The 27771-nt window shown below is 37.8% G+C and overlaps 1 protein-coding gene across 3 annotated transcripts in view; it reads left to right on the top strand.

Annotated features, from left to right (window-relative positions):
* The window catches only part of DHRSX (dehydrogenase/reductase X-linked), a 175426-nt gene that overhangs the window by 44660 nt on the left and 102995 nt on the right, over positions 1-27771 (top strand). For all 3 annotated transcript variants that reach the window (XM_067296052.1, XM_067296045.1, XM_067296061.1), the window contains one exon: positions 9778-9846. In XM_067296052.1, coding sequence (XP_067152153.1) covers positions 9778-9846 — 69 coding nt within the window. The remainder of the gene's footprint in view (positions 1-9777; positions 9847-27771) is intronic.

The raw sequence follows: 27771 nt of genomic DNA, 5'->3' as shown, positions 1-27771 counted from the left end.
GTGACCTCTGTAAACCCTGCAACACATGAAACAGGAGATATTTCTGTCATCTCTTTCATTCACATTAGTTTCCAATTTTCAGCCTGGACTCGCTATACCATAAATTGTACAATTCTAATATAGTGCAATACCACAAAGTGACTTTAGAAGGATAATTATCAAGATGGTACAATTAATCATATTCAGAGACAGTTTGATTTAATTTCAATTACCATAAATTTATATGGGATACTTTAATAGTCTTTTCTCACTATAGATAGATGTATGAGATGCTTGAGTTATAATAGTCCTAGAAAAGTATTTCTCTTCCTATTTTTGTCATATTTTGTTAGGTCAGAATAGAATTAGTAGAGTTAGTCAGGAAATGTTAAAATGTTACCAGCCTTTCAAAACGGTGCAATGGCTTTCTTTCTCCTGTGGGAACACTGAAAAATGCATGCAGATTGCCTTGTAATTGTCATTCAGTTTAGTTTTTAACATATCATTACACTGTTATCAGGGTTATGAAAAACTCTACTGTAATGCTGTGTATTTGTACATGAATGCATGTACACACAGCCATGCAAAGCCTTCCAAATCCATAAGAATTTTTTTGAACATTTTAGTCCCTAATTTCTGTTTGAAAATAAATTAAAAAAGAAATCCATTTTGTGTTTCTGTTAAAACCTGGAGTTGCACATGGACAATAAGTGTGCTTTAAACATTCTTTTTACATTTTTAAAAATGTATTTGTATATGTTTATTCATTTAGAACATTTAGAAACTGAAACATTTCTTGCATCCATTTTACTATTTTATCGGTTAAAGTTAGTATTGTTGCTGCATGACTCTTGACCTTGGATTATTTCATTTTTTGGGAAGTTTAGTTTTAAAATTTACAACTTCGGGTCATTTCGGCTTGCAGTTGTATCTTAAATCACACTGAGAAAACTGAAATGCCCTGTTTGAAGACCATATGTATCGTATCTTATTGCATGTGAAATTTCATAATAAATTAGAACTGTTTTTGACTAGTCTGTACAAATTAACTATGCTGAGGAAATAAAAGAGACAACTTGAATATATTAATTCCAGATCTTGCTATAGCTCTTTGGAACAACTAGTTTTTTGTCATAAGAATGAGGAAGTATTTAAAAGGAGCAGCTAAAAATTACAGTGCTTATGAGTAGTAAGGAGACTATTATAAGCATAGTATAAATACAATAGCACGCATCAGAAAAAAACAAAAAACAAAACAGACTAAAACAAGCCATTGTGATTTAAAACAAAATCTCTCAATAGAATAAAAATATTTAAATAAAAGCATATACCTCAAAAGTTGAAGGTATGTCCAAATGAGAAAGATAGAGCTGTATGTAGAATCTGGCTAATTTAATATAAAATCATGATAAGGGATGCTTGAAAAATATTTTGAAAGCAATCTGCTAAAGCATAAACATTAATATTAAATCTTTATAAAGGGAACTGAATTAGGAAGTCTGCTAGAAAGTTACTAGGGCTGATAGATAACTAAAGTGCAAAGAGCCACTCATGGGTAAAAGGCCACAGAAGAAGAGATAAAGAACGGTTCAGGGAAGGTTCCACATCTGATCCTTTCCTTACGAGATTGTGTCTGAAGAACTGCTTCAAATGGCACTGTTACAGAAGATGCTTTGTAACAAGGCAATAACATTAATTAGTAGCTAGTCCTCAATAGGAGGCACCCCTGAGTGTTCAAAGAAACCGGAGTATGAACTTTCTGGACTGTTATCTTTTACATAGGATCTTCAATCATCCTTGTCACAGGAGAAGTGTGAAGTGGGCAAATGTGATACCAATTTTAAGAAGGACTTTGTGGATAATCCAGTGAATGTGGTTTCTGTATTGGAAAAACTTGTAGACATTATAAGAAATACAGAGTTAAATATATGATGATAAATTGTAGAAGAGTCAGTGCAGCTTTTCTAGACATGGTAACTAATTAAATGTTTTGAAGAAGTCAGCAACTGTGTGAATTAATTTAATCTCCATTTTCAAAAGCTTTTGGCAAGGCTGATGCCAAAAGATCTTAAAGAAGCTGGCTTGTCTTGAGATAAGAGAAAGATCTCTTGTAGATTAGTAACCAATTAGGAGACAGAAAACAAAATTTAGGAATTATTTGTCAGTTTGGGGATGTAGCAAAGGGACTCCTGATCCCATAGGCCTATGTTCAACATATTTATAAAAGATGCAGAAAAAAGGGTAATATGGGTATGATGAATTTTGCACAAACGTATTTAGGATAGTCAGATTAATTTGACTAATGATGTTTAAGGGACTGGAGCATCTGTCATATGAGGAGATGCTGAGAGAGCTGGGACTGTTCAGCCGGGAGAAGAAAAGACTCAAGGGGATCTCAGCAGTGTGTGTAAATATCTCATGAGCAGGGAATAAAGAAGAGGGAGCCAGACTCTTCTCAGTGGTGCCCAGTGACAGGACAAGAGGCAATGGGCACAATCTGAAATACAGGAAATTCCGTTTTAACGTAAGCAAACACTTTGGTGTGAAAAGTTTGCCTGGAGGGCTTTTGGATTCTCCATCCTTGGAGGTATTCAAACCCCAACTGGCCCCAGCCCTGAGCAACCTGCTGTAGCTGACCCTGCTCTGAGCAAGGGGGTTGGACTAGACAATCTCTGGAGGTGCTTTCCAGCCTCAGCTACACTGTGACTCTGTGATTTTGTGAAATCTTAACTACCATAAAGAACTGTGAAGAATCTCACAATATTGAATGACTAGGTGGTGAAAGGATGGATAAATATCAAATGTCAGTTAATACAAATACAGCATGTGAGAAAAACAAACACAGCTATGTATTTGCAAGAATAGGTTCTTAATTAATTAACTATTACCACTCAAAAAAAAAAAAAAAACCAACTGATTTACTGATGAAAGTTATCTGAACATCAGCTTCAATGTTAGGTGCCAGTCTAAAAGGCAAATAAAATCTTATTAGTTCAGTAGGAAATAGAATGAGAACAAGACAGGAAGCATCTTTCTGCCTTTATGGAAATCATTGTTTCATTCTGTTGAGAATACTTAAAAGGGAGAAGTCTGGTAGAACTGGAAAAAATACAAGAAAGGGATGATGAGGAATATGGGATGGTTTTATGCAAAGTGAGGCTAATTAACAAAGGCTCCTCAGCTTGCAAACAGATGACTGAGGTGTGATATCATAAAGGTTTATAAAATTATGAATGGTTTGGAGAAAAGGAATAAGAAGTGGTTCTTCTCTTTATTACACATGAAGTAGCAAGCATCCAGCAAAATTTTAAACAAACTACAGTACAATCTTTTTCATGCAATTAAATGTGCAATTAAATCGCAGAACTCCTTGTCCCAGAACCCTTTGGAGGTCAAATTCTTAAATGAATTGAAAATGTGATTAGATGAAATAGTGGATGATAGGTCCATTGAGAGGCTACGTGTAACCTTTGATTCAGGAAGTCTCTTAAAGGACTTATTATTGAAAGGGTATATCAGAAAAGATCACTCTAGACTTAATGTGTCACTTATACTTCTTCCATAAGCACCTGCTACTGGACATTTTTGGAAACAGGGTACTTGTCTGGATGGATCCTTGGTTTGATAAACAGGGTCATTCTTCTCACTGGAACATCTGGGTTGCTGAAACAGGGCAAGAATGATTTTTCCTTGTAAATGAATATAAGAATGCTTTTTCTTTGTAAATTAACATCCTCCTCCTTATTCAGTTTTGCTTCTTTTCTCAAAGGAACACTTGCAATGGTATTTTTGCCTTTCATGTCAGAAGGGTCTTTATATATTTTTTATTTAGTTGTGGCTGTTGTATGATGAACAGAGTGACAAAAGAAGAGTGGTGCCTTTTGTACCACATCACATCCTTACACCTGACTTTACTGAATAACAGATTCAAGCCTTGAAAATGTTATGGGTGAAACCCAAGATCTATATTCCTCTACCTTAAGTAAGATTTTTTTTTAAATTGAAGACTTTATAGATTTCTTAAAAAAAAAAGTATTAAAACATTCATATCATACTGAGTTCCAGTTTCTCATTCTCATCATCTTTAAAGGTATGTGTAGCTGCATCCTTTCCCTTCTCTCCTCCCTTTTCTCCACTCTCATTGTTACCCTGGTTTGGTGCATCAGACTCTTTCACCAACTTCATATACTGTTCTCCTTGGATCTACTCTTGTCCTTGAATCTTATTTCATGGCTCACTGTGAAAGGAAGAGTTTTGCACTTGCTCTCTCCCAGCCGCTTCCCTAATGCAAGCCTCTGGAACACTCACCTGCTTCCTGCAGCAGTCCCCTTCTGAGGACCAAACCCGCTTAGTGGTTGACCTGTCTGACACCCTGCTATACTCACAGGAGCATTTAGACTCAGAACGTTTCTGGACAGGCATTCATCTCTCTGAGGCACATGTCATTTGTTATGCAGTGCCATGTGCACTTGCAAATATATAATCCTCATAACATCAGCTGATATGACGCTGATTTTCTCTTGATGCTTTGGGTGCCCTCGCAAGCCCTTCAAACCCACCCCCTCAATTACTCCAGTTCAGTTTCAATCATAATGAGGATTATACCACTCTGAGAAGGCACCTTAATTCAAATATCCAGTTAAAGTCTTTTATATATTCTATTGCACTAAAACAGCTAACTATTACTGTGTGGGACTTCTTAATCATATGGTATACATTTATACAGAATTTATTACCATACCAAGCTACTCTTGGTAATATAAATATGCATTAGAGTTTATGGACACCACTTCTAAACTCAGATTACTTGAAGTGGTCAGTGAAGATCTTTATATTATACCTACCAAGTCTGCAATTCAGGCTGATGTGCTTTTCTGGTTCCCTGTCACCTGAAAGTAGTAAATTGGCTCCCCTCATCTTTCCTGAACATCTTAGCAAAAGGAGGGGAGGTTGATAGGGCAGGCTGCTAACCCTGAAAAGTTGTTTACTGTTTTAGAGATTAACTGATATACAGAATTATGGCTAAAGAGGGGATTTATCTCTGGGAGACAAGTTCCCTAGACACCAGTAAATGTGTGGGGTTGCGCTTGTAAGCGATTGTATCACTGTTCTTAGACTATTTTAAATTACTTTCTAATGCTTTGCATTACATTCCTTTGAAATATTAAGATTGCAAATTCCTATTTTTATAAAACACAAATCAGAAAAGACCTTGCTTTTCTATTAGGATCAATTTTGCACATAAATTATGTGATTAATAATTATTTTTTTGGATAGATTTTCAGCTTCAAAGAAATTAAAAAGATTTTATAAGATATATATAAAATATATCAGGAACCCTTAAACAGTGAAAACATAAATGTCTCCTTAGTGCACAAATTCATTCAGCCATGCTAGGTTTCTAAGGGTTGTATTTTTACCGTCTGCATTCAGGCTGAGCAATACTCTGTAATATATTCTATTGTAATCACTGAAATGATTTTCAAATTTAGGATCTGCCTAAAGTGATTAAGATGACAGTGTCTGACCTTTAGAGTAGGATCCAAAACCTATTGCTGTTGATAATAATTTTTCTATATGTACTTCTGTGGGGGCTTTAGATGAAGGTGTTTTGACTTGTGACATTTGCGTAGATGAACGTTGAAGAGGAGAGTCACTTTTTCACAGAAAGCTGTTTTTAAATTTATTATTCCATCTTTTTTTGCAATATGAACTTCAGTATTTTATTAAGAATTAGAATTTTTCATGTCATTAAAATGACATTTTATATAGCTCATCCATTCAAACTTGAATGACTAGTTTTATTTTCAGAATTGACTGCAGTTAGTGTTATTATTGAACCAATCTCACCTGAATTTTTCACTATTCTGCAGGGACAAAGTAGGAGAAAAAAGTCAGATATTTTGATGATCTAAGCCCTCAAGACATTGAATCCTTTTTTCTTAAAGCTTTTGTCCATATTCTCTCACTGCATAAAAAACATGGTCTGCCTTCACTTTCTCCCTTACCCTCCCTTCAAACCATTTGAATGCACAATAGGCAGATCCTGTGCTACTGATGCTACTGATCTTAAAATTCTTTTAGATAAATTCTTGCATGTTGAAAGTATGAAAAATTATGGTGAATCATTGGCAAAAAATCCAGCAAAAGGTTTCTCCTGTGTATCACAAGCTTTTCAAAAGGATATTTACAAATGTCCTACAGAGGAGCTAAAACAGCTGAGGGTGATCAGAATTTGATCCTCATATTATACTCTCACCCTCTTTAATTATAGTTAGCACTATACTTCTGTTTAGCATGCTTGAATGAACTGCTTTTTTATTAACCATCTACAGAAAGAGATAAAAATTATTTTTGATTTTTACCAACCTAACACAAATAGGGCCAGCTTGGTGACTTAAAAAGTATTTTCTCAATTTAGAATAATTAATGTAATAGTTAAAAGGATGTTCTCTTTCACGCATAACACTCACTATACTTAGAGGATCGCAGAGCGATATATCAGCAGAGAAGCAGGAGAGGAGCAGGAATCAGGAACGTGAGGCCAGGTGGCTGGTTTGGGGCAGCGTCTGGGGCAGCGTGTAAAGCAGGATTTGTTTGGCTTGGGAGTGGTTTGTGAAGAGGGGTATGTGGGAATAACCCCGTCTATGAAAACAGCAGCCAAACATGTAGAATTGACATGTTTGCTGTCATTTAGCGGCGTGTTTGTGGGGCTATTCTTAGTTCTAGGGAAAGTTCCCAAATTCAGACTTAACTCATCGTTAAAATGTGAGAGATTTTTATTTGCCTGTCTCTTGAGATGGATGTCAGAGGCTCAGTAATAAAGGTGAGAGATATTAACACTTATCCACATATCCAATGAAAAAAGATTTATTCCTGCTTCTTTCCAGTGTACCTTCTGACAGCTGTATCTGCTGCTTGAAGTCTGTTTCTATTTGCAGTTGTTTAAAAATGATAGAACTAGGTATGGGATTAAAACATGCTCAATGCATCTGAAATATTCAGATAATGAAATACATCTACACAATATATGGAAATAATTACTTTTTCTGTAGATTATAACCAAGCCAAATCTGATCTGGTTTTCATAGGGTAAAGAGAAGGGAAAAAAGATCCTATTTTTCTACGCCCTTTTCCCATTGCTGAGTTAAAGCTTATATGTCTGTCTACTGTAGTCTTGCAATAACTTTAAAGAAATAGTAGCAGAACTGTTTTTTAGTAGCCAGTCTCTTGGAAATGGCTGAAGTGTTTTTGTTCTGACTTTCAACCTGAGGCAGAGATCAGCCCAGGAAGTTGCATACCTCATAGCAGAAGTCTCTGAGTGTGGAGTTATAATGGAAACTTTTAGCCATGGTTAGCAACGTCCCATTCCTCTTCCACTCATCATCAGCAAGGGAATGCTGGCCTCCTTGAGTAAACTCAGATGTGTAGAATATTCTCCCAATCTTATTGTATCTTTTTGACATGTGTGTCTTTGAACTTTTTGCAAAGATTGTGGTCATTTGTTCACTCTCTTTATACTTTCTTACAGGATTTTCTTTGCAAGAAGTTTCAATTCAATTCAATTCAAAATTCAATTTCAAAAGCCTCTATCATGGTAGCAGCTTTCAGTGAGGCTTTTTCCATTTTATGATACTCACAGCTTCCAGACTCTATTTTTCAAACTCTCTGTTGAGTCAGGGTAGAAACAGGCATTTGAAATGATTGTTTAGCAGAATAATTATTTTATCCCAGTGGTCTAGAATGAAAAAATATGCAAATGTGAATAAACTGAACTCATTTGGAGGGCACAGAGCTTTAATGAATAACCATTTATATATGAGCAAAATAATGTGAATTAAAATTTGTTGTGGAACACAAGCTCTCTTAAAAGAACAAATTCGGTGAACATACTGAGAGTTAAATTAAGACACTGGAAGCTTTAATAAGCATGTTCTCTGTTTGAGGAATGCTGAGCAAAAGAGGAATCAAATGAGATCTTCACAGAATTGGCGCAGAAGTGTTTTGTTTTTAACCTAACTCTACCTGGTGTTGTAACACACTGATTTTGAAACCTTACTCTAGCAAATCACTTCAGGTGAAATAGTGAAGAAAACTGATCCCTTGCCCATAGCCCCTATGCACAGATTTCCCTAGCTATGGCAATTTCACTGGGGGTTTGTTTGTTGACATGGCATTTATATCCAGAAATTAGCATCAAGCTGAATGTTTCTGTTCTGTAAAGCCTCCTGCATGATTTTAAGGGGGAAAACAACAGCAAGACATAAATTCTGCAAATGTTTGCTTTGTTCAAAAAAATTTTTTTTTTGGTCAGTCTGTGGAGCTGCCTGAGCCATATAATTCCAGAGTTACTGTAATTTATAAATAGCAATTATAGGGCAGCACAACTGTAGGTTTTATGTGAGAAATATTTTCTCTTCAGTATCTGAAATGTTAAACATCTTTGTTTTGGCTATGTTTATGTAAATATTGAGTCTTCTTGCATATCTTGAAAACAAAGATATACATTCCCTTCGGAAATCAGTGTTACAAATCATTGTTTTTTATTGCCCAAACACAGAAGCGCAGCAGAATCTCCATCCTCAAAAGAATGCATTAGTCTACCTCCCCAAAGTGGTTGTCCCAGAAATCTCCCTCCGGTGCTCTGAGCTAATTAACTTCAGCTAATGCAACCAATGGATAGCACATGATCTATCTCAGAGGGGTTAATTCCATTTTTGGAACATGTTCTCTGTGAGATCAAATTAATATAGTTTAATAGTGCTATAAAGCATGTTCTAACACCCTAAAGCAAGTATAAGCATGTACTAGTGTGAGCAGGAGGTTGAACCGGATGACCTCCAGAGGTCCCTTCCAACCTTAATTTAATCTATGATGCTATGATTCTGTCCTGAACTTTGATAGAGCTGAGTCACTGTTACTAAAAAATGAGAAAAAAAATGAAAAACAAAAATTCTGCATGCTAACTAGTAAATGAGAGGACGAGAAAATTGCAGCAGGTCACAATATAAAACCTGTATAAAAACCAAGGCAGAGGTTTATATAATCAGAAAAGGAGAAGGCAACTTCATGAAGTTCATTATGAACATCACTATTTATATATACTTTAGATAACAAACAATTAGATATTTTGATATTTCATGCTATGGAAAATGTTTGTGGATGATAAATGGAATGTTAAACAATTTTTAAAATTTCACATTTGCTACCAAGTACGATATTTTGCTTGTGCTTGCATTTTTCTCTTCTAAAGAAGTTATTATAAAACAATTGCCAAGCACATGTCAGGCAATTATTAACTGTCCACCTAAGCTGAATGGCACAAAAGACATTTATGTGATGCTTAACCATGTTTTCTTCTGTTAGTGTTGGTAAAACCTGTCCTGAGCTTTCGGGCCAGTGTAGGGGGCCCTTACCACCAACTGTGAAATTCTCTCTTATTTTGGAAAAGAGGGAGGGGTTCACTCTCACCTGTGTTAGGGTTGTTTTGGAATCGGTGTGTGATGTAATTCACTTTTTGCTCACAGATTTACATCTGAATTTAGCTGTTCCAGCCAGCAGATGGTCATATCTTGTATAAATAAATGAGAAAAGCATGCAGAACTTGTGTGAACAGCAATGCATTTGTACGGCGCTTTTTAAAAACCTCTACTGTTCTGATGCTAATGAATCACTCATTTTCACTTAAACCTTGTTGTTGGTTTTACACTGTGGTTAACCCTTATAATGGCATGCTTATACTCACTGTCCTTAAGTTGATTGCATTACTAACTTTGTATTTTCTGTGTTGTGATACAGCTGGAAACAGTGAGAGTGAGGGCCAAGAAGCAGTGAGGAAAATTAAAGAAGAAACTTTGACTGGAAAAGGTAACACACTATGTCTTTTTTTAAAGGAACTATTTATTTCTGTATTTTTGATGAATATTCCTTGATAGTGTTTATTGGCAAACAAATGAAGCGGTACCTTTGTATATCATTAAAGTGTTTATTTTGGGAAATTAATTCTTAAAGTAAATCTGACATAGGGCTAGAAATGATTAGGGTGTTTTTGGTTAAAATGTTTTCAGTTTTGTTTGAGGTCTTTACCATGGGTCATTGCAAAAGAACTGACTGCAACTTCTACTGGTTGCTGGGAGCTGCAGCACTCCATACAGTCTGTGTGTGTGTGTGTGCATGTTTGTGAGTACAACAATTTGATAACTGGGCATAAAATCAGAATACTAGCTATTTCTACTAAGGGGAAGATGACAGCAGGTAAGAGTGGGTGTGCTCTTTTCTTTGTCATTGCTGGTCTTACCTCTCATGGTGCATGAAATCACATAAAAAGGGTGAATCTTTCGCGGGAATCTGTTTCTAAAAGAACAGAACAGCTGAACTGTCTTATTTGACACATGGTTAGAGCTTATAGTCCCCTCATAATCAAACCGTGTTTTTAAAAATAAAGAGACCTTTTCTACCAAAGTCAAAATTCCCATGTTGTCGCAGTTATTTGGGTTTTGTTGTGTTTTAATGTGATGAGTGATCATGTGGGGGTAGCATAAAGAGAGCATAGCTTGATTTCTGAGAAAAGGTATATTGCAAACTATCTGCTGTGTGATTATAATTTGCAATTTATGATGGAGGTTAGTGCATTTAATATTTTCATATCTTGAGTTCATTGGGTGTAGTTCCTAGTAGTGTATGATGATTCACTGCTGCCACTTTGATGTATCACTTCTTGGCAAAATAATAGGGGAGTGCTGCTGCTCCACCCTATTTACGGTCTTCATGGCTTCTGCTGAGATCTGATTCTGTTTTTGTGCCTCTAATAATTACTGTTATGATGATCAAAATAAGTTAATTATTGTGTTAAAAAAACCTTTCATTAAGATTTATCTTTTGACTTAAATAAATGTGCACCCATCATAGCCTCAGGATACATGTATGCTAGTTAAAAGCATCATAAATTAAGGCACAGTCAGAAGGATCATGAAAGGAAAAAGGTAATTATTACATCGTTTAAATCCTTTGCTGGAAGTTTCTGTACAGAGACCAAAACCATTTGGCATTAATTCTATCACATGACCTATATGAGGTTGAATAAACTAAGCTCTGTCTTATTTTCTCACATGTATGTGATCATAGACTTTTCTAGCACTTCAGACTTGCTTGATTTTTCTGAAACAAGTAAGCTTTAACTTTCAGTTATAAACTTTTTCAAGCAAGACTTGGCAGTTTGAGGAAGCTGGAATTGTATCAAAAGTTGACTGAAGCTGTCCATCATTATAATTATAATGATTGAGGCTTTAGTAATTTCAGGTCTTGATAGATTTGGACCTAAAAACAATCTGGAAGAGTGTAACATTTTCTGAATCAGTTACTGATTGAAGGATATTTGTATTTGAAACTACCTTATACTGTACAAAGGACTTGTGCAAATCAGAGCAGGAGCCCTGGGTTATTACTTATGAATGAATTTGGCCTGTTGTTTTGTGTTGCGATATATATGTAGGTATTGTGAGCAGGACTACGCTGTAGGAAAGTGTCAGCTTTTCAAAAGCTACAGTTTGACATGTGTTTAGTCACTGCATAATAACATTATGGGTTATCTTAACAATTTTCTGCACAATGAACTTTTGAACATTTTTAGTGGTCCATATGAACAAACTGCTTACAGAAACTGTTCCCATCTGGAATACTGGGCTCCTAAAGAAGAACCACTTAAAACAGTTTTGCTGGACAGCCAAGGGAGCTGTTGTATCAAAGACCATATTGCAGCAATGTGATCAAGGATTGGACCAATAGAGCTGTGATTCTTTTACTGTGGAAAAACTGTATGAATGGATGCCATCAGTTTGCTATCCCAATCTCGAATCTCTAATGACAAAGAAAATCTCCTTGCTCATTAGCAGATTATACATAGAAAGGGAGCAAGAGACATTGTCCTCTCCTTATTTCCTGGCTGAACTGTAAGTAGCACAATATTCCACAGAGAAAGCTCTGGGAAAAGGCCAGGCTTGTTGAACGCATGTGAATTACAGTGTTTTTGAGGAGATACCATCCTTCTATGCCTTGGCCCACACTGTCTGTCTCAGGCTCTGTCTGCTATCTAAGGGTAAGCAGTTTTACTTGACATAATCTACACACTGCAGGGACAGGTGGAATTAAAAACATGTATATAAATGTTTACTATGAAGCAGCTGATGAACAGTAACTTGTGTGTTAACAGCTTCAGAGGAGGACAAAGATAATAATAAAATGGCTTTGCACAGACATGACACTTTTTTTGCAGCAGCAGGGCAAGATATGAAGAGAAGACTGATAAAACTTTTAAATGCAGGGAGGTAGGTAGCCTTTTTTTCCATACTGGAGGCATTCAAACCAGAGCCAGTGCCACAAAGATAGAAGAGCATGGGAGAGGAAGGCAGTTGTGGCAGCTCCCCTATGAGGTGGGATCACAAAAGGACACAAAAGAACTAAGCCATATGTCACATCACCTCTTCCGACCACACATCCTCTCACATGGTGCCACCCTGTGCCAGACAGCCTCCTTGACTCCTCTTTCCTCCTCCTCCCCATTGACTCCAGTACTCTTCTCAGCTGGGGGTTTCTGCACTGAGTTACCTATTGCTAAGTGTAAAGAGTGAGGAAGGATGTGGGTGGCTGAGTGGAGGAAAATAAAGTATTAGTCCTAGGGGGTATGGGTAAAACCAATTCATTTGATTGCCAGAACCTCCTCCATAACAAAGCAGTCAAAGCCTTCAGATATCCAGAACGGACCAAGAGAAGTACTGCATTGTCATTAAAATTATCTTATAGGTGCTGTTTCCAAAAGACCAAGGGCAACATATTGCTAAACTCTGAATCATAAAGCTGGGAGAAACGAGAATGATGTGGGCATTTATCTTGCTGTCATTTGTTAAATTGGGAACTTGTTCTGTTAATGGTAGCAATTATATGGCTGGGAAAATTGTTGATGGCTACGAATTGCCACAGAGATATTCTAATTGTGTAAGTTTCAAATTTACGCATAGGGTGCGTCTACATTAGTGTTTTAGTTCAGATCAGGAGAGCGCTTTTCAGGCAACGCTCAGGTGTTCCCCGCTTACTGAGCTTTGGTTCACATCAGGAAGAGCATCATAGTTCATGACCTGGATTCTCATTGGACAAAACTAACCTGGGAGATGGACTGCAGCAATAAAAGAGCATTAGCTCATGGGAGCAAACTCAGGCTAGTCTGAAATAAGAATCCCAGCAATCAATATAAATGCCTGTGTTGAGCGTCCAGCACAAACTGAGCTCTAGAGATTCACTCCTGTTGATCTAAACTGCTTGTTAATGTAGACATAACCATCACTACCTGCCATGAACATGCTACTGAGTTACAGAATTTAGACGTCTCTGTGATAAACTCAACTCTCAGTGATACCAGAAAAAAAAAAATCTTTCCATGCACTTAATGAGAGTGTATCATCTCCTGACTCAGTTCCTCTCAGTTTACATCTCTGCAAATGAAAGCTGGTTTTGGCCTGATGATTACAAGCATACAAATGTTGGAAACTAATATATAAACATGAATGAAAGCTTTATTCATTCCAGCATAGGTTGATGAATGCCAATGGAATCAGCAATTAGCAAAAGTTTATGCATAAATATCACTTAGCATAGTACCAAGGGAAGGCTCTCACAATTGCAGTGTAGGAGCTGGAGTTGCAACTAAACTTAAATGGGGAAAAAATTAAGTTAGTGAGAAAATGGGGTGTAAAAGTCATATTAAGCATAGAACTCTTCAAAAGGAAAGGCCTGTGTTTAATCTCACCCAACAATTTTGTGGCAATTCAAATAAAACCACAATTATAAAACAACACTAAATCCACAGGATTCATGAGACTTCCATTTGAAGCTAGGTGAGAAAGGAAGATGAGACATTTTCCTTTAAAGTCCGAGGAATGCAGAGGTTAGCACATTAGCAATCAAATTTCATTTACAGTCTGACCTACATCAAGACAGAGTGGGCCAAGCAGTGGGAGGGATGATATCTCCTCAAAAACACTGTAATTCACATGGATTCAACAAGCCTGGCCTTTTTCCCAGAGCTTTCTCTGTGGATGCTTGTGCTACTTATGGTTCAGCCAGGAAATAAGAAGAGGACAAGATCCCTTGCTCCCTTGCTGTGTATAGCCTGCTAACAAGCAAGGAGATTGTCCTTGTTTAAGTTAGAGATCCTAGATCCTAAAGTTTACCCAAAAGACAGTATTTACCCAAATCCAGCCATATTCTGCAGGTATGTACCAAGCATACCTGCAGAATAACTCATGGGTTACTCCACTGAGGCTTGTTTGTATGTCAGGTATAAATTTTAACAAAACTGTCCACATCTTTCTGCTCTATTCCTAACCATTTCCTGTTGACTTTTCCTGTAGACTAGAGGAAGCCATCTGGAAGCCACATTACCAAACTTTTGGATTTATTTTTGCCCAAGAATTTATGCTGGCATAAATATGTGCTAGTGTTGTGTAAGCCAGTTTAGGAAAGACCAATGCTGTGTTAGAACATATATAAAAATGTCACCCTTGACTGTTTCTTTGACCTGGTAAAATGATGTCAATATGTAGATGATCATCTGACTGGTCAAAAATACTACAAAATATCTACGGATGAGAAGTGTATTATCTATTCATCTGTATGTGTACATGAACATGTGTGTGAATTTATGCTTGCTCATGTCAAATTGTTTTTTCATAGTGATGTAGTGAGGTGTGTAAAAGTATAACACACTGAGTTTGTGGCAATATCTGAAGTGGCTACTCTATCCCTTCTACCACATCCTGCCATTTGCATATCCTTTCTCTACCACTGTTGATGCTGAAAGATCTCTAGGACTGTTTTAAAGAGGTTTCTGGTAATAGCAATGCAGTTTCCATCTACCTGGTGTCTGTCTTCATACTGGTGCATTATCACCAGTACTTAGCTTTGGCAAGGCAAGGTCTGCCCTCGGTTACAGTTGTACAACTGAACTCCAGACTCATGAAGGCATCTTGAAAGACAGGGTGGTGATTTGTGAGAAGAGTAAAAAAGTCTCATTCTGACAGAATGTCAGTTTGCAGGACCCTGAGTGGAATAGTTGAGCTCTTCGGTTTTGTCACTTGATAATGGGTGGAAGAACCTTACCTAATTTTTTTTTTTTTTTAATTCCCCCCCCCCCCCCCCCACCCCGGGCTATTCTAAGGTTATTTCAAGAATATTCAAGCTATATGAAAATACTTAAATCATGAAAAATATTCTATGTGTTAAGCTTATATCCAAGTCTTTTAGGATTGAGTCCTTCACATGCATGAGGGACAGAAGACCCCTTGCTAGAATCCAAGAAAATAATGCAAAGCCTAATACAGTTTCTTTGTGCTCATGCCACTTATGTCCCTTAGCCAGTATAGTTGGAGACTCCATACTCTATATTAAGCAGGGAAGATTTTAATCCAAAGAAAAGTATCTCCAAAGCCCTCTGATAAAATCATTTATGTGATCAGTTAGCAAATCAAATTTTCTTATTTTCTGTTTGTTTTACATAATATTTTAATGCAAACATATGGTTAAATTCATCAAGTCTGCTTGCTCATGATTTTTGTTCTCCTCTTGACTTTTAGTATAACATTTTACAGGATTTTTCCCCCTCAATGCTTATGCACATTTAAATTTACACAGGATCTCCTATTTTTCTGTGATTCTGATGACATCTTAGAAATTGAGATGTTGGGTTAATAGGATGGCAGTTCAGACATTAAGAGCAATATGAATATGGTTCATGGAGATAAAAATGAGCTGCAGATCTGGATAGTGAGATGGAGATAAAGTCTTTCAAATATAAAATGTATTCATAATGCAGGCACAAGCTCTGCCTGTCAGTTTCCTAAATTCCCATTTCTATTGGAAATGTGAAGCATATTTCATTAACAGTCTCTGCCACTAGGAAACACGATTTTCTCTTATTTAAATTATTTCTAATTGAAACCTAGAGACAAAGAAGTGCACAGGTGTAGCTGTAGGCAGAATAATAAGGTCCTTTCAGATGTTTTGAAATGATTTTCTGACTGTAAATCACCTAAGTTTTGTGTGACTAATGGGGCCAGAGCTCTGAGGTTAGAATTTTGCTGATTATGCTGCCTTACTGAAGGCAAATCAGAGAAAAGAAATTTTAAAATGAAATTGCCTCTGCAAGGCCTGAAAATAGTCCTATTTCACCCTTTTACATGATTTTGATCCTCTTTTAAGTACTTCTAGAGGCATGATGTCAAGTGGTGACCTGATAGAGGTGGTGCTGGATTTGACACCTTCCCATAGCATGTCATTATTTTTTCAGGCTTGAGAAGTAGTTACAGGTGAGTTCTGTGAGCTATTTCCAGACTCTGTCAGTTCATGAGGAAACTGTCAGAGAATACTAAAAAACAAAGCCAAGAAGAAGACAATTTGTTTTTTCTCTGCAATGCTTTCATATCTCTCTTCCAAGATCTACTTTATGTGGTTCTGTCTTCCATGAGTTATATGTAGGATTTCAGAAGTCTATTTGCTTGTAACAAGTAGAATGTTTTCTGTGCAAATGCCATGAGCTTCTTCATGGAGGATCCAGCTGTTGGAAGTGCTGAGAACTCACAGCTTGAAGTGAGCATCGAAAAGTCAGAGTCTGTATTTGAAGTACTTACAGGTTGTATGCATAACCTTCCAGATGTGAACTGTATTTAAATAAAGAGACAGTATGTAAATCATGAGTGTGCCAGTAGCTGAGAAGAGCCAGTGCATCATTGCCAGCTCAAAAGTCTTTCCGTCACCGTGTAGCAAAGTCCTCCCATAGACTGATGTCATTTTCTTTGCTGCTTTTCAGTCTTGTGAGCAGCAGTGAAAGCAATCATCTTCATCTTGCAGAAGCACTAGGGCCTTTATCTAGAAAAGAGAACCCCCAAAATACAGAGCAGTCAGGCAGAGGCTGATGGGTCTCCTTGCAGCACACCTGTGAGTCCGAGCACACCCAGAGACAAACAGTCATTTTCCTCAGAAGAGCGAGGCCTCTGCACCTTGGGAGGACCAATACTAGTTTGTCCATGCTTGTGTTTTGAGGCCCATTTTTTCAACAGCAAAGAATAGAAACTTCAATTAGAGGGTTCAGTTCTTAAACAGGGGCTGAACGTTATGTAAGGAGGGAGTCCAACAGAGGGCCATGAAGATGATTAAGGAACTGGAGCATCTCTCATAGAAGGAAAGGCTGAGAGAGCTGGGACTGCTCAGCCTGGAGAAGAGAAGGCTTGGGGGGATCTGATCAATGGGTATAAATATCTGAAGGGAGGGTATAAAGAGGATGGGGTCAGACTCTTCTCAGGGGTGCCCAGTGACAGGACGAGAGGCAATGGGCACAAACCAAGATACAGGAAATTCTGCTTGAACATAAGAAAAACTTATCTTTTTTACTGTGAGGGTGGTTGAACACGGGTTGCCAGAGAGGTTGTGGAGTCTTCATCCTTGGTGATACTCAGAACCCAACTGGACATGGCCCTGATCAACCTGCTGTAGCTGACTGTGCTCTGAGCAGGGGGTTGACCTGACCTCCCTGCTCCTCCAGAGGTGCCTTCCAACCTCAGCGATTCTGTAATTCTGTGACCCTTTGAAATTTTAGCAGTCAAAACCACATGACACTGTGTCTGCTGACTACTGTGTTTTGCCTCTTCTCCCTGTGGTATAAAGCATTGTCTGTCAAGCAAAATAATGCTACAAATAATATAACATATACAGATTCCTGGACTGCAAACTCTTCAAGGAATTATCAGTGTTTATATAGTGCCCATAATAAGGCTCTTGGGCACTGATAACGGTAATAACTGCAATAATTTTATCATAAAGCAGTCTTAAGAAATGGGTATTAGAAAAGAACTTTGAAGTAGTACAAACCTCTCACGCACCTCCTTCCTTCCTCCCACCCCCCCAATCTGTGTAGATAAAATATCTGCTGTGCGAAAACAGGGAAGAGCGTTGCAACAGTGGTGCCGAGAGCAATATCCTGACTGAAAAGGCCAGGAAGTATAGCCCATGATTCAGGAATAGCTTGCTCTTGTTAATTTTTCTGGAGTATAGACTAATATATTTTATTTTAAGACATAGATTTTTAAAACCTAAGTTTTAAAAAAATGTGTTCAAGATTATATGACATATGAAATCTTTGCCACATTTTCACATCCTGAGTGGAAAGTAGCATGCGTACATCAAAACTCTTCTCAGCCTTTTTAGAAGCTTGCATGAAATCTGTAATGGCAGAGCATTTTTTCATAGTGTTTTCTGATAGTTTATGCAATAAAATCTTGCTTGTAAGAAGGAAAAGAAATCCTCCTAAGGGGATTGATAAACGCTTGAATTAAGCAAAACTTCTAACATGAGAACCATTAGATGCCTAATAATTATGTCTGGATTTGGATTTTTCCTTTCATCAAGGCAGTGTTTCTGGGTGGCGTGATGCGAACCATTATCAGCATCTGATTAATTTCCCCAAGATAATTGTCAGCTGTGTTTTAGTCCTTCATTTAACATTATATCTGCCACTGTCTTCTCTTACCAAGATTACTGTTGATTTCAGGCTGCTTGGAAGGAGTAGCTCTTCAGAACTGCAGTGACTTGAGGAGACAAAATAAATCAAATCACCTTTCCAATGTGTAGTTCGACCTAGCTTGAAAAATAATCTTTGTCAGTGCTTTACCTCCTAAGCATGGAAAGTATATGGGTCTATGGTAGGAAAGAAATCTCTATGGCTCTGGGCAAGATTTTCTGTTGTTCTGTGTTTCCTCTCACTCTACTCCGATCTCACTTATGCTCACACACTTTTGCTTTTTGAATAATTTACAGCTACTAAACTTCCTGGAATATGGATCTCATTTAAATCGTGCAGTGTCTGTACTTCTTTCTCTTTATGAATTTAATGGCATATCGGAAAAAAAAAAAAGACATATGTATTGTGGGGGAGAAAGGAAAAAATAGTATAGGGAAAAAAGCAGCTTTTCCTGTTCAAAACTTTGTCATCGCAGTTGGTGGCTTCTGAACTGGAGGTGTGTGAAATGTTCATTTTCCAATCCAAAATCTTGCAAGCTTGCTCTTAGATTATATTTTACACTTAAAAGTCAGTCAATAATTGCAAAATTTCCATGGCCCTAACTGGAACAAGTTTTTGTGAAAACAGAATATTTCCTGGAGATATCTGTTTTGATGAGAAGATTTATTTGGGGGGGGCAGGGGGAGAGAGAGAGAAAGAAAACAATTTTGGCACTTGTATCTGCAAAATAAAGGATAGAAAATGCCAATTACAAGTAGTTAGGGGTAGACTTGAAATGCAGTAGTTTCAGGCTGGGTCAATCCAGATCAAAGATTTTTCATTTTGGCTCATTCTGGGTTTCTTGTTCCAGCCTACTATACTGTCAAAGATAGTCTAGAACTAAAAAACTTCCTGAATTAATAAGCTGGGGTTTGGATTTGCAAATGGATGTTATAAAGCATTTCCTTTTCTTCAACAAAATTTTGCAAAGATTTTGTTTTAAAATTTCCACAAAATGGAAATATTGTCCTGTGGATAATTTGCATGTGAATTTGAGCCTATTTTCCATCAATTTGGCATTTTTTTTCTTTGAGATGGTACAAAATTAACTGTCCAGTTCCAAACTAAGTGAAGGTTTCAAAAGGGGTCTCCTTCAAGATTTCTTTCTGAATGCAGAAGGAAAAGCACATCTCAGGTGCTATGAAAGCCTTATGCTTTGAAACCATAGGGCATAGATAAAAAGAGAGGGATGTCAGAAGATCTGCTTATTTGGTGTAGAAACTGTGTGTGTCTTGGAAAGGTAATGTAGTGAGCAGTTCTCCTGAGAATCTCATTAAGGTTCTCTCTGAGATTAAGGTGATCTCAAATGTTTGGCTAAAGACTGTGGTATCTTACAGATATATGAAATGATTTGATAGTCTGGAACCATAAGTCTGTAGTTATCTTGACAACTACAGGTGATATATAACTATATTGTGTTCACCTCCCCAGATGCCCTTTCAGCCAGTCTTACAGAATATATATATATATATTTTTTTTTTGCTTGAAACATATATCTGGAAGCATGCTACTCAGAAAACAGCATCCTTTTCTGTGTTTCCTGTTAGGAGGATATAATACTGCGTTTGCTTTTGCTTGCAAGAGAAAATATCTAGGGCCAGCATTCACATATTATCCAGTTATCTGCCAAATAGTGACTTTTTATTTAAATCTGACATTCAGATTAGTGCATTCATGTTAACCAACTTGAGGGTATGTACAGATTAAGTCTGAATGAATCTTGTGTTTCAAGTAACGAAAATGACGTCACTGAGGAAATAATTTTGCCTTTCCCCCCCCTCAAGTGGCATGTGGGAATAGAGCATACAGCTTAAACTATATAGTGCCAGAAGAAGGGCGTCAGGGAATAGGAATTTGCATTCTCTGTGTGCTCCAGAGCAGACCTGCATGCACTTTTCTTCATCCCCATGCAGTTAAAAACTTCTGAGAGGGGAGGTAAAGAATTTAGGGCCATATTTTCATATTTCAGTGGGAATTTGGTCCCCTAAGTGAGTTAGGTAATCAGTAACTTTGCCAGCTCTTACTGAATATCCTGCCAGTGTATGTATGTGGAGATGTGAAGGATAATGTAGCTGTAGCAGCTTTAGGAAGCCAGCTGGATCTCAGGTGAGAGGGCAATCTTCTCTCTTGAATCCTGAAGTTTACCCCTCCCCTGCTCCCAAGGCAGTCTGTCCCGGCTGCACAGTGGAATAAATCCTTTGGTAAATCCAGCACTATTTGTGTTCTAGCTGAAGCTTAATGTTTAAATATGACATGTGCCATTGATATACAGTAGTCAGTGGGCATCTGTGGTAGAGATTTTATTTAATCATTTTTGCATTTAGATGAAGAAGAGCTCATCAAATCATGTAAATTGTCAGTGCTAAAGTTAACTTCACAAGGATAGTCCAGAAATGCCATTCTCAGGTTGGCTGAAAATCTAGCACCTATATCCTGTAGTCTCTTAAACACAATTTTACCTTTTTTGTGAAGCTAATATTTTTAAATAACTCTCTGCTTTCATAATTCCAAGGTGTTTGCGTGTAGATAATTTTCAGCTGCTGGAAGCAAAAGGGTTAACCCCCTTCCTTCACGTAGAAGAGTACTACCTGCCAGCCCTGAGTCTAGGGATTTGTAAGACAGCAGAGTTAGGCCAGCTATGGGGAATTAATTAATTTCCTTCAGCCCACGATAAGAAGCATGTGCCATGGGGAGTTTGGATCAGTCTGGTGAGATGATTCATTCAGGAACGTTGTATAAGAAGTGGGTTGGAACTGAAAGGAAAAAACAGTATTTGTGGATGTCTTTTTTTACAGCCAGGTTCACTGTCTCTCCTGTGTAGCCTGTCAATGAATGTAATTGAGCCGTTCTCATCCCAGTGACTGACTTGACTGGGTCTTTTCACAAGTGGCATCACAACAACATATAACTTGCAGCATTTAGGATATTGTTCCTTCCTGCTGCTGTTTGTAATACAGTATTTCTTGTCATAGCAGGTGTAGGAGAAGCATCATTAAATTATAAAATATGGAAAAGTATTAAAAATGGGCAGGGGATATATATTATCCAAAAAATAACTTTAAATATTCTTTTCTAGTCAGTTTGATTATGGATTGACTAAGTCACTCAAATTTGCTTTAAAAATAAGATAGGAATTGTGTAAACATACTGCTAATTCTAGCAGTCAGAGAGGATAAAAATTAGTGCTATTTTTCCTTCAATTTCTTTTTAGCACCAGTGAGATTATGTGTAATTGATGATATAAGGAGAATTCAGCATCAGTGGGATGGTAAAGATTTATACTACCAGCAATAAATTATTCTTTTACTTTAAAAATAGCATTTTTATTGGCCCTTTATAGTTTTAAAACAGTATGCCAATTTCCTTGTTTTGCAGATTAATTTCAGGTTATCATTTGTTTATATGGTTTGCTATTCGGGTTAAATAAAAATCAACATTCCACTGCAATGATGCTGTAAAAACAAAGATAAAACTATGCTCTCAAGGAACAGCTGAATGGGACAGGTAAAATGGGGGAAAAATGGCAGAAAAGGAGAGCAAAAAGGGACAGAATGCCTGGAGAAAAAAACACAATGTAAATTCCACATTCCATATTCCATTTTCTTTTTGAATAGACTTTTTTCTTCAATTTAATTTTAAATTTATTCTAGAATAGGCAGTTAAGACACTAACATGGGAGTTAGTAAGACCAAGAAAGCTGAGAGACACTAAAAAGTGAGAGAAGAAGGGAGAAAAACAGCAAGAAAAGTAGAAAAGGATGTAGAAGCATATGGAAACTGAGAAGAAAAAGAACCTAGAAAGAAGTTACAGCCACTTAAATTTGAAGAACTGCAAGATTATATTCAGAAAATATGAGTCAGAGGGGTTGGTTAATTGGTTGGTTGCTGTATGTGCTAAGCAGACTTTGAATAGATAAGTCCCCGAGAAAACAACTGGAGTCATTCCATATTTCAGGATTTAGTTGTTCAGAGTTTCATTCATCACAGTAACATGATAGAGAAACTATCACAGTATCACATCCCAGTTAACAGTGGCACAGCTTTTATAGCTGTATTTGCTTAAAATACACAAGCTAGGCTAGAACAATGCACATGAAGCTGATACTTTGCTTTAAGTCTCATTTATACCCTCAAGGTAGTATTTAAGAGGGTATTAGCTTTGTTCTAGTCGTCAGCTTACGTATTTCCCCCTACCCTTACATCAAGGATAACTGCATATTTTTCTTTCCATTCTGTGTACTTACTTTCCTAATCTTCTCTGAAGGTCTTCCAAATAGTTTAGTGTTCCTGGCATTACTGTATTTCCTTCTCTCTCTCTCTCTCTCTCTTTTCTTTAAAGAAGGGGAAATCTAGCTTTGTAATACACATCTTGCTGTTTCAGATTTTGTTTAAAATGGTATTGACATCCTTATATGAGTTGCTTTATATTCTCTGTTTTTGCAAACTGCAAGCAAGTAGTAAGTATCAATGGGAACAGCCTGTACTTTCACTGTGCCTTTTCATTTTCAATTTAAAAATTGATCTCAAGTTAATGGTGCTTGCATAGTCAGAAAATTGGACATTCTTTTGATAAGGGAACATTGTGATTTGCTATTCTGCACATCCTATCTAATATCCTAGGTTTTATTTAGTTTCTCTTTAGCTGGATTCTGAGATGGAGGCATAAATTTACTGCCCAGCCAGGAAAAACAAGCTCCTTCATTGACTTTATATGAGACTGGAAAAAAACACTCTGATGACCTGGACCTCATGATATCTTTTCTCTGGCATCTGTTCTGTTAAATTAGTTTCAATGCTGTCAAATTAAAAAAAACACAAAGTAAGAGTGATGTGTTATGTACAAAGGGTGTTTGTGTCCTAGGAAGAGGTATCATGCTAGCCTTGATAAAGTCTAAAAAAATAACTTCTGTTAGTATTTAACAGAAAACCAGAAAAAGAACTGCTGAATCATTGCACAAATTTTCTCTGAAATGAAAGGAAATAACTCCAGATGGGTTTTTCTCTCTTCCTTTACTCCTCTTCCTGCCTAAACTGTCCCAATATCCCCCTGCCTTCTCCATTCCCTCTGGATGATACCCCTGTCCTTTCCCCAAACGGATCCCCTCAAGTCCCAATTGTATGTATTTCGAAATTTTTCTGGCTTGCTTTTTTTTATATTTTAGAATGGCAAATTCTGAGTTTGATTGCCAAAGACAGGACAGAAATAGGTGTCGGTAGCTCAACACAGTGTTTTAAGGTTATGAGCTTAAACCCAAGTTATCCATCTATGCCTTTTCATCACTGCCCCGAAGTAGTTCCTTGGATTCATTCGTCTTTGATTTTAGAGCTCTTCATTTATCCGTTGCTGTCTGTCTGGCTCAGCACTGGTACATTCAGGTGCTAGCTCCTTCTCTAGGTTAGCAGGAAGAGCAGTTATGAGTGACTCTGCAAGAAAGCAGAAGCAGGAAGGCAGGCTTGGCTGGAGGCCTCCCATTTTTAAACCCCAAAGACCTATGCATACTGTAGAGGCTCAGTGGAGCAGAACTGAATGCGTATTGCAGTGTGAGAGCGTGCAACTACACTCTGACAGCTAGCAAGGAAGTGGTAAGGGGCACAGCAATGACTGCAGCCAAATGACTAAATTAACAGTTGATGGTAAGGGCCATCAGTTTAGTCAAAGTGGTCTTCCAGCTATCAGAAAAGTTGAAGGATCTTAAAACAGCAGAGGACTGGTGGGAGAGGGCACAAGCCTTGCTTAAGAGAGAAGGGACACAGGGAGGCTGTCACAGCTGCATGTCATGGCATGAAGATGTAGAGGTTCCCCACACTACTCAGAGACTTGAGGCTTGCGCCACCATGCACTAACAGGGAAAGATTAAGGAGTCTGCTAGAAGTTTTGTGAACCAGATGAGAAGGTGGGTGAGCTCTCTTGTGTTCTTATGAGTACTGTGGATAAGCCCAGAGCTACCAAAATCTGTATAAGTGATATCAAGCAGTATGTCAGAACATGGATGTATTCCAGACTTTCTCTAAAAAACAAGGGGATGGGCAGGAGAAGGGGAAATGCTAGCCTATATGGTAAGGAACAACTTCCACTTGTTTTACGAAATCAGACTGTGCCAGATTTAATATCCACCTTATTACCTAGAAGAGTTACCCATTGAAGCCCCACTTCTCAGCCCTCTGCTCAGCTTAATGGGTTCGCGGTATCAAAACTGCTAGCCCAGTAGTTCCTATTATTAGTATTAAAAACTGTATTTGCTCCTAATACTAAAGCAAACAATAATGAAGCCCTACAGGAAACCAGCAGTTAATCTTATAAATCAAGCCTCACTGCAAAAAAATTCAGAAAAACATTGCATTCCTCAGTTTTCCTAAGAATCAATCCACCCCTTTGGAAATTTTCCTCTTCCAAATAACAACTGAAAAACATGGGCTTTGTAAAGTCCGATCAATGTATATTCTAAAATCAGAAGTTGAAATGGGATCACAGTGCACTTCTGAAGTTAGGAATTTCCCAAAAGACCAAGCAAAAGTATGCAGTTAGGCAACACTTAACAGAGGAATGACTGCAGATAAGTGCAACATGTTGCATGAGAGTGGGGGAAAAGAAACTATGGGAAAACAGCATTCTGGATGAATAGGACTTCTTCGGATATTTCACCAGTGAAGTTTTGAAGCCCTGTGCCTTCTTTTTCCCCTTCCTCTGTGGCAAACCTGTTATATGCATTTGAAATGCTTGTATCAGCATATATTGACCCAGTTCTCAAGCATTATTAAAATCTTGGAAGTGCTTCTAGTGGTTTTATGATCATGCTGAATATGAACAGCGAGCAGGTAGAAACCTGTGAAACCACACTGGCGCTTTAGGAAGAAAGAAATTCCTTAACATTATAGTTTCTTTCTTGACATTGTAAGTTGACCTCTATCCCTCACTGCCACAGGCCAAGCAAGTCAAAAGCACCTCTTTCTTAAAAAGCAAGCATTAAAGGCAGCTAAATATAATAATGTGGACAGGGCAGAACTTGGTATTTACTTAGCACTAGGAAGAAATGTCAGGGACTCTGCATCTAACACTTTGTATGATTACAGTTGATAAACATGAATCACAGAGCTACTTTATTTTACATCTAAATATTTTTAACCTTTCTGAAGTATTATATCCTTCTAAATAATGGGTTTGCGGGGTGTAATTCCATCTCCATTTGAAACCAATGGCAAAACTTCCACTGACTTGAACACAGCTGGGACTCTACCCCCATAATTTACAATGGTACAATATATTTCTGTTTCTTTCAGTGTACTGTCATAATCAGAGGCTTGCCCCAGATTTATCAGTGACATGACAATTCCAACAATTCACCTGGACAATTACTCAGAGCTGCCCCAGGGAGACCAGAATTTTCATCCTAGTGGGCTATCAATTTGTGCTGTGAGGCATGAAGTCTCATGGCCCTTGTAATTTGAATTACAATAGGTGTGCATGGAAATGCTGTTCTTATCCATATATGTGCTTAATACTAACCCCCCCCACACACAACCCCCCCTACATTCCTCTGTTTCTTTAGTCAGTAAGGACTGTAATTCAGCTATGCCTTTTACGTGTACCTTTTAATATTTTTGTTTTCAATGAATTTATAGTTAATTTCAAGGATTTTTTTTTAAGGCTTCTAAGCCCTTATTTAGCCAGTGTCCTGCTGAGTAGTGGTGTGATTTCCACATGTGCTCGAGTTCATATATGCTAATCAGCTTGAGTGGTTAGAAAGCACCATGGCCTAGCACCAGGACCCCATTTGAGAAAGAGTGGCCTGTGAGGGTTAGCCATTAGCTGAATTCAAATGCCTTTTGCCTTCGTCCTGCTGGAATCTCAGTCTGGCTCTCTCCAGCTCCCTGCTGGACCTAGAATCTCGGCATCTTGCATGGGCATAAGCCGATGAAAGCCGATGACTCCCAGTGCAGTGAGTCTGAGCCAAGTTTTTTGTGTTAGGGCTGAATTCAACCCAAAATAGTCTCAAAAACTGCTGTTATCTTTTATGCATGGTATTTATGGGTAACCAGTCAAAGATCTTAGATGCTTTATATTAGGGTAATGAAGAGGCTATCCTCTCCTAAGTGCTTGTGGAAAACTCCCACTTCCTATACTGAAAAAAACCCTCTTTTTTTTTTCCTAGCTGCATGATTTTTTTTTTCTGCTTCATCATCTTTTCAGATGAAAATGACTCTGTGGCTTCATATTTTGCAGTAGATGCTTAAATTTTACTGTTACTGTTTCTGTTTACTGTTTACTTTTTTTCCCCCAGTCCTGGACATTTGGCAGTCCTTTCTTTAATGATCTTCTTCTTTTGAAAAAGTCATAGTTATCCAGAATGTTCTTTTCTCATAGTTTATTTTTCTCTGCTTTCGTGCAACCCCTCGCTCTTATATGCAATCATTTTCTGTTGAGAATCGCCTAATTGTGTACTTCTGCTTGGTCTTTTGGGAAATTCCTAATGATCCTCCCAAGCCTTGGTTAAGCTAAATGTTTCTATGTCATCAGCAACTTTCACCACCTGTCTGTTCATCCTGTTTTACACAAAATTCACATCTGGCACCTACCACTTGCTTGGGTACAAAGCCAATACACCACTACATTTCTCTTGAGAGCACTCGGAATTGGCAGCAAACAGAGGCAACCACTCTGTTCCTGATGAACATTACCATTAGTCGATCTTCAGACTCAGGTGCACAGGGAAAGGTTCTCCTTGGGGCCAGAATAAACCTGCCACTGAAAGACTGCACTGATTTTTTGTAGTGATGTATGTGCAGAACAGCAAATGCTCAAATAAAACAAACAAGCATCACTCAGAAATGACCGGTGCCTTTGCCTCCAGTCAAGCCCATCTAATTATAACAACTGTATTGGCCGTCAGGGAACTGAAGAACGCCATATGGGTTGCAAGAGAGAGGAGCTGAAGATGCCAAGATGGTAGCATGCTAGAATGCAAGCTGCAGTTGTGTAGCATCTTTGGGCATATGGTATTTTATTCAGGAACCAGCCTATGTATTAACTACCTCAGTGTGTGACTGTATTAATTCCACTGAGGGGACAGAAAAGCAAATGAAACAGTGGTTAGACACAGAGCAAGCATACACCATGGCAGGACATAGAATGGGAAAGCTATGTTGACTGATCAAAAACCTTGTCCAAAAAGTGAGCCTAAGTTTAACTGAATA

This window comes from Apteryx mantelli, chromosome 1, assembly GCF_036417845.1.
Source record: "Apteryx mantelli isolate bAptMan1 chromosome 1, bAptMan1.hap1, whole genome shotgun sequence".
NCBI lineage: Eukaryota > Metazoa > Chordata > Aves > Apterygiformes > Apterygidae > Apteryx > Apteryx mantelli.
The sequence above is the reverse complement of the archived record's forward strand: the minus strand, read 5'-3'. Positions and strand labels throughout refer to the sequence as shown.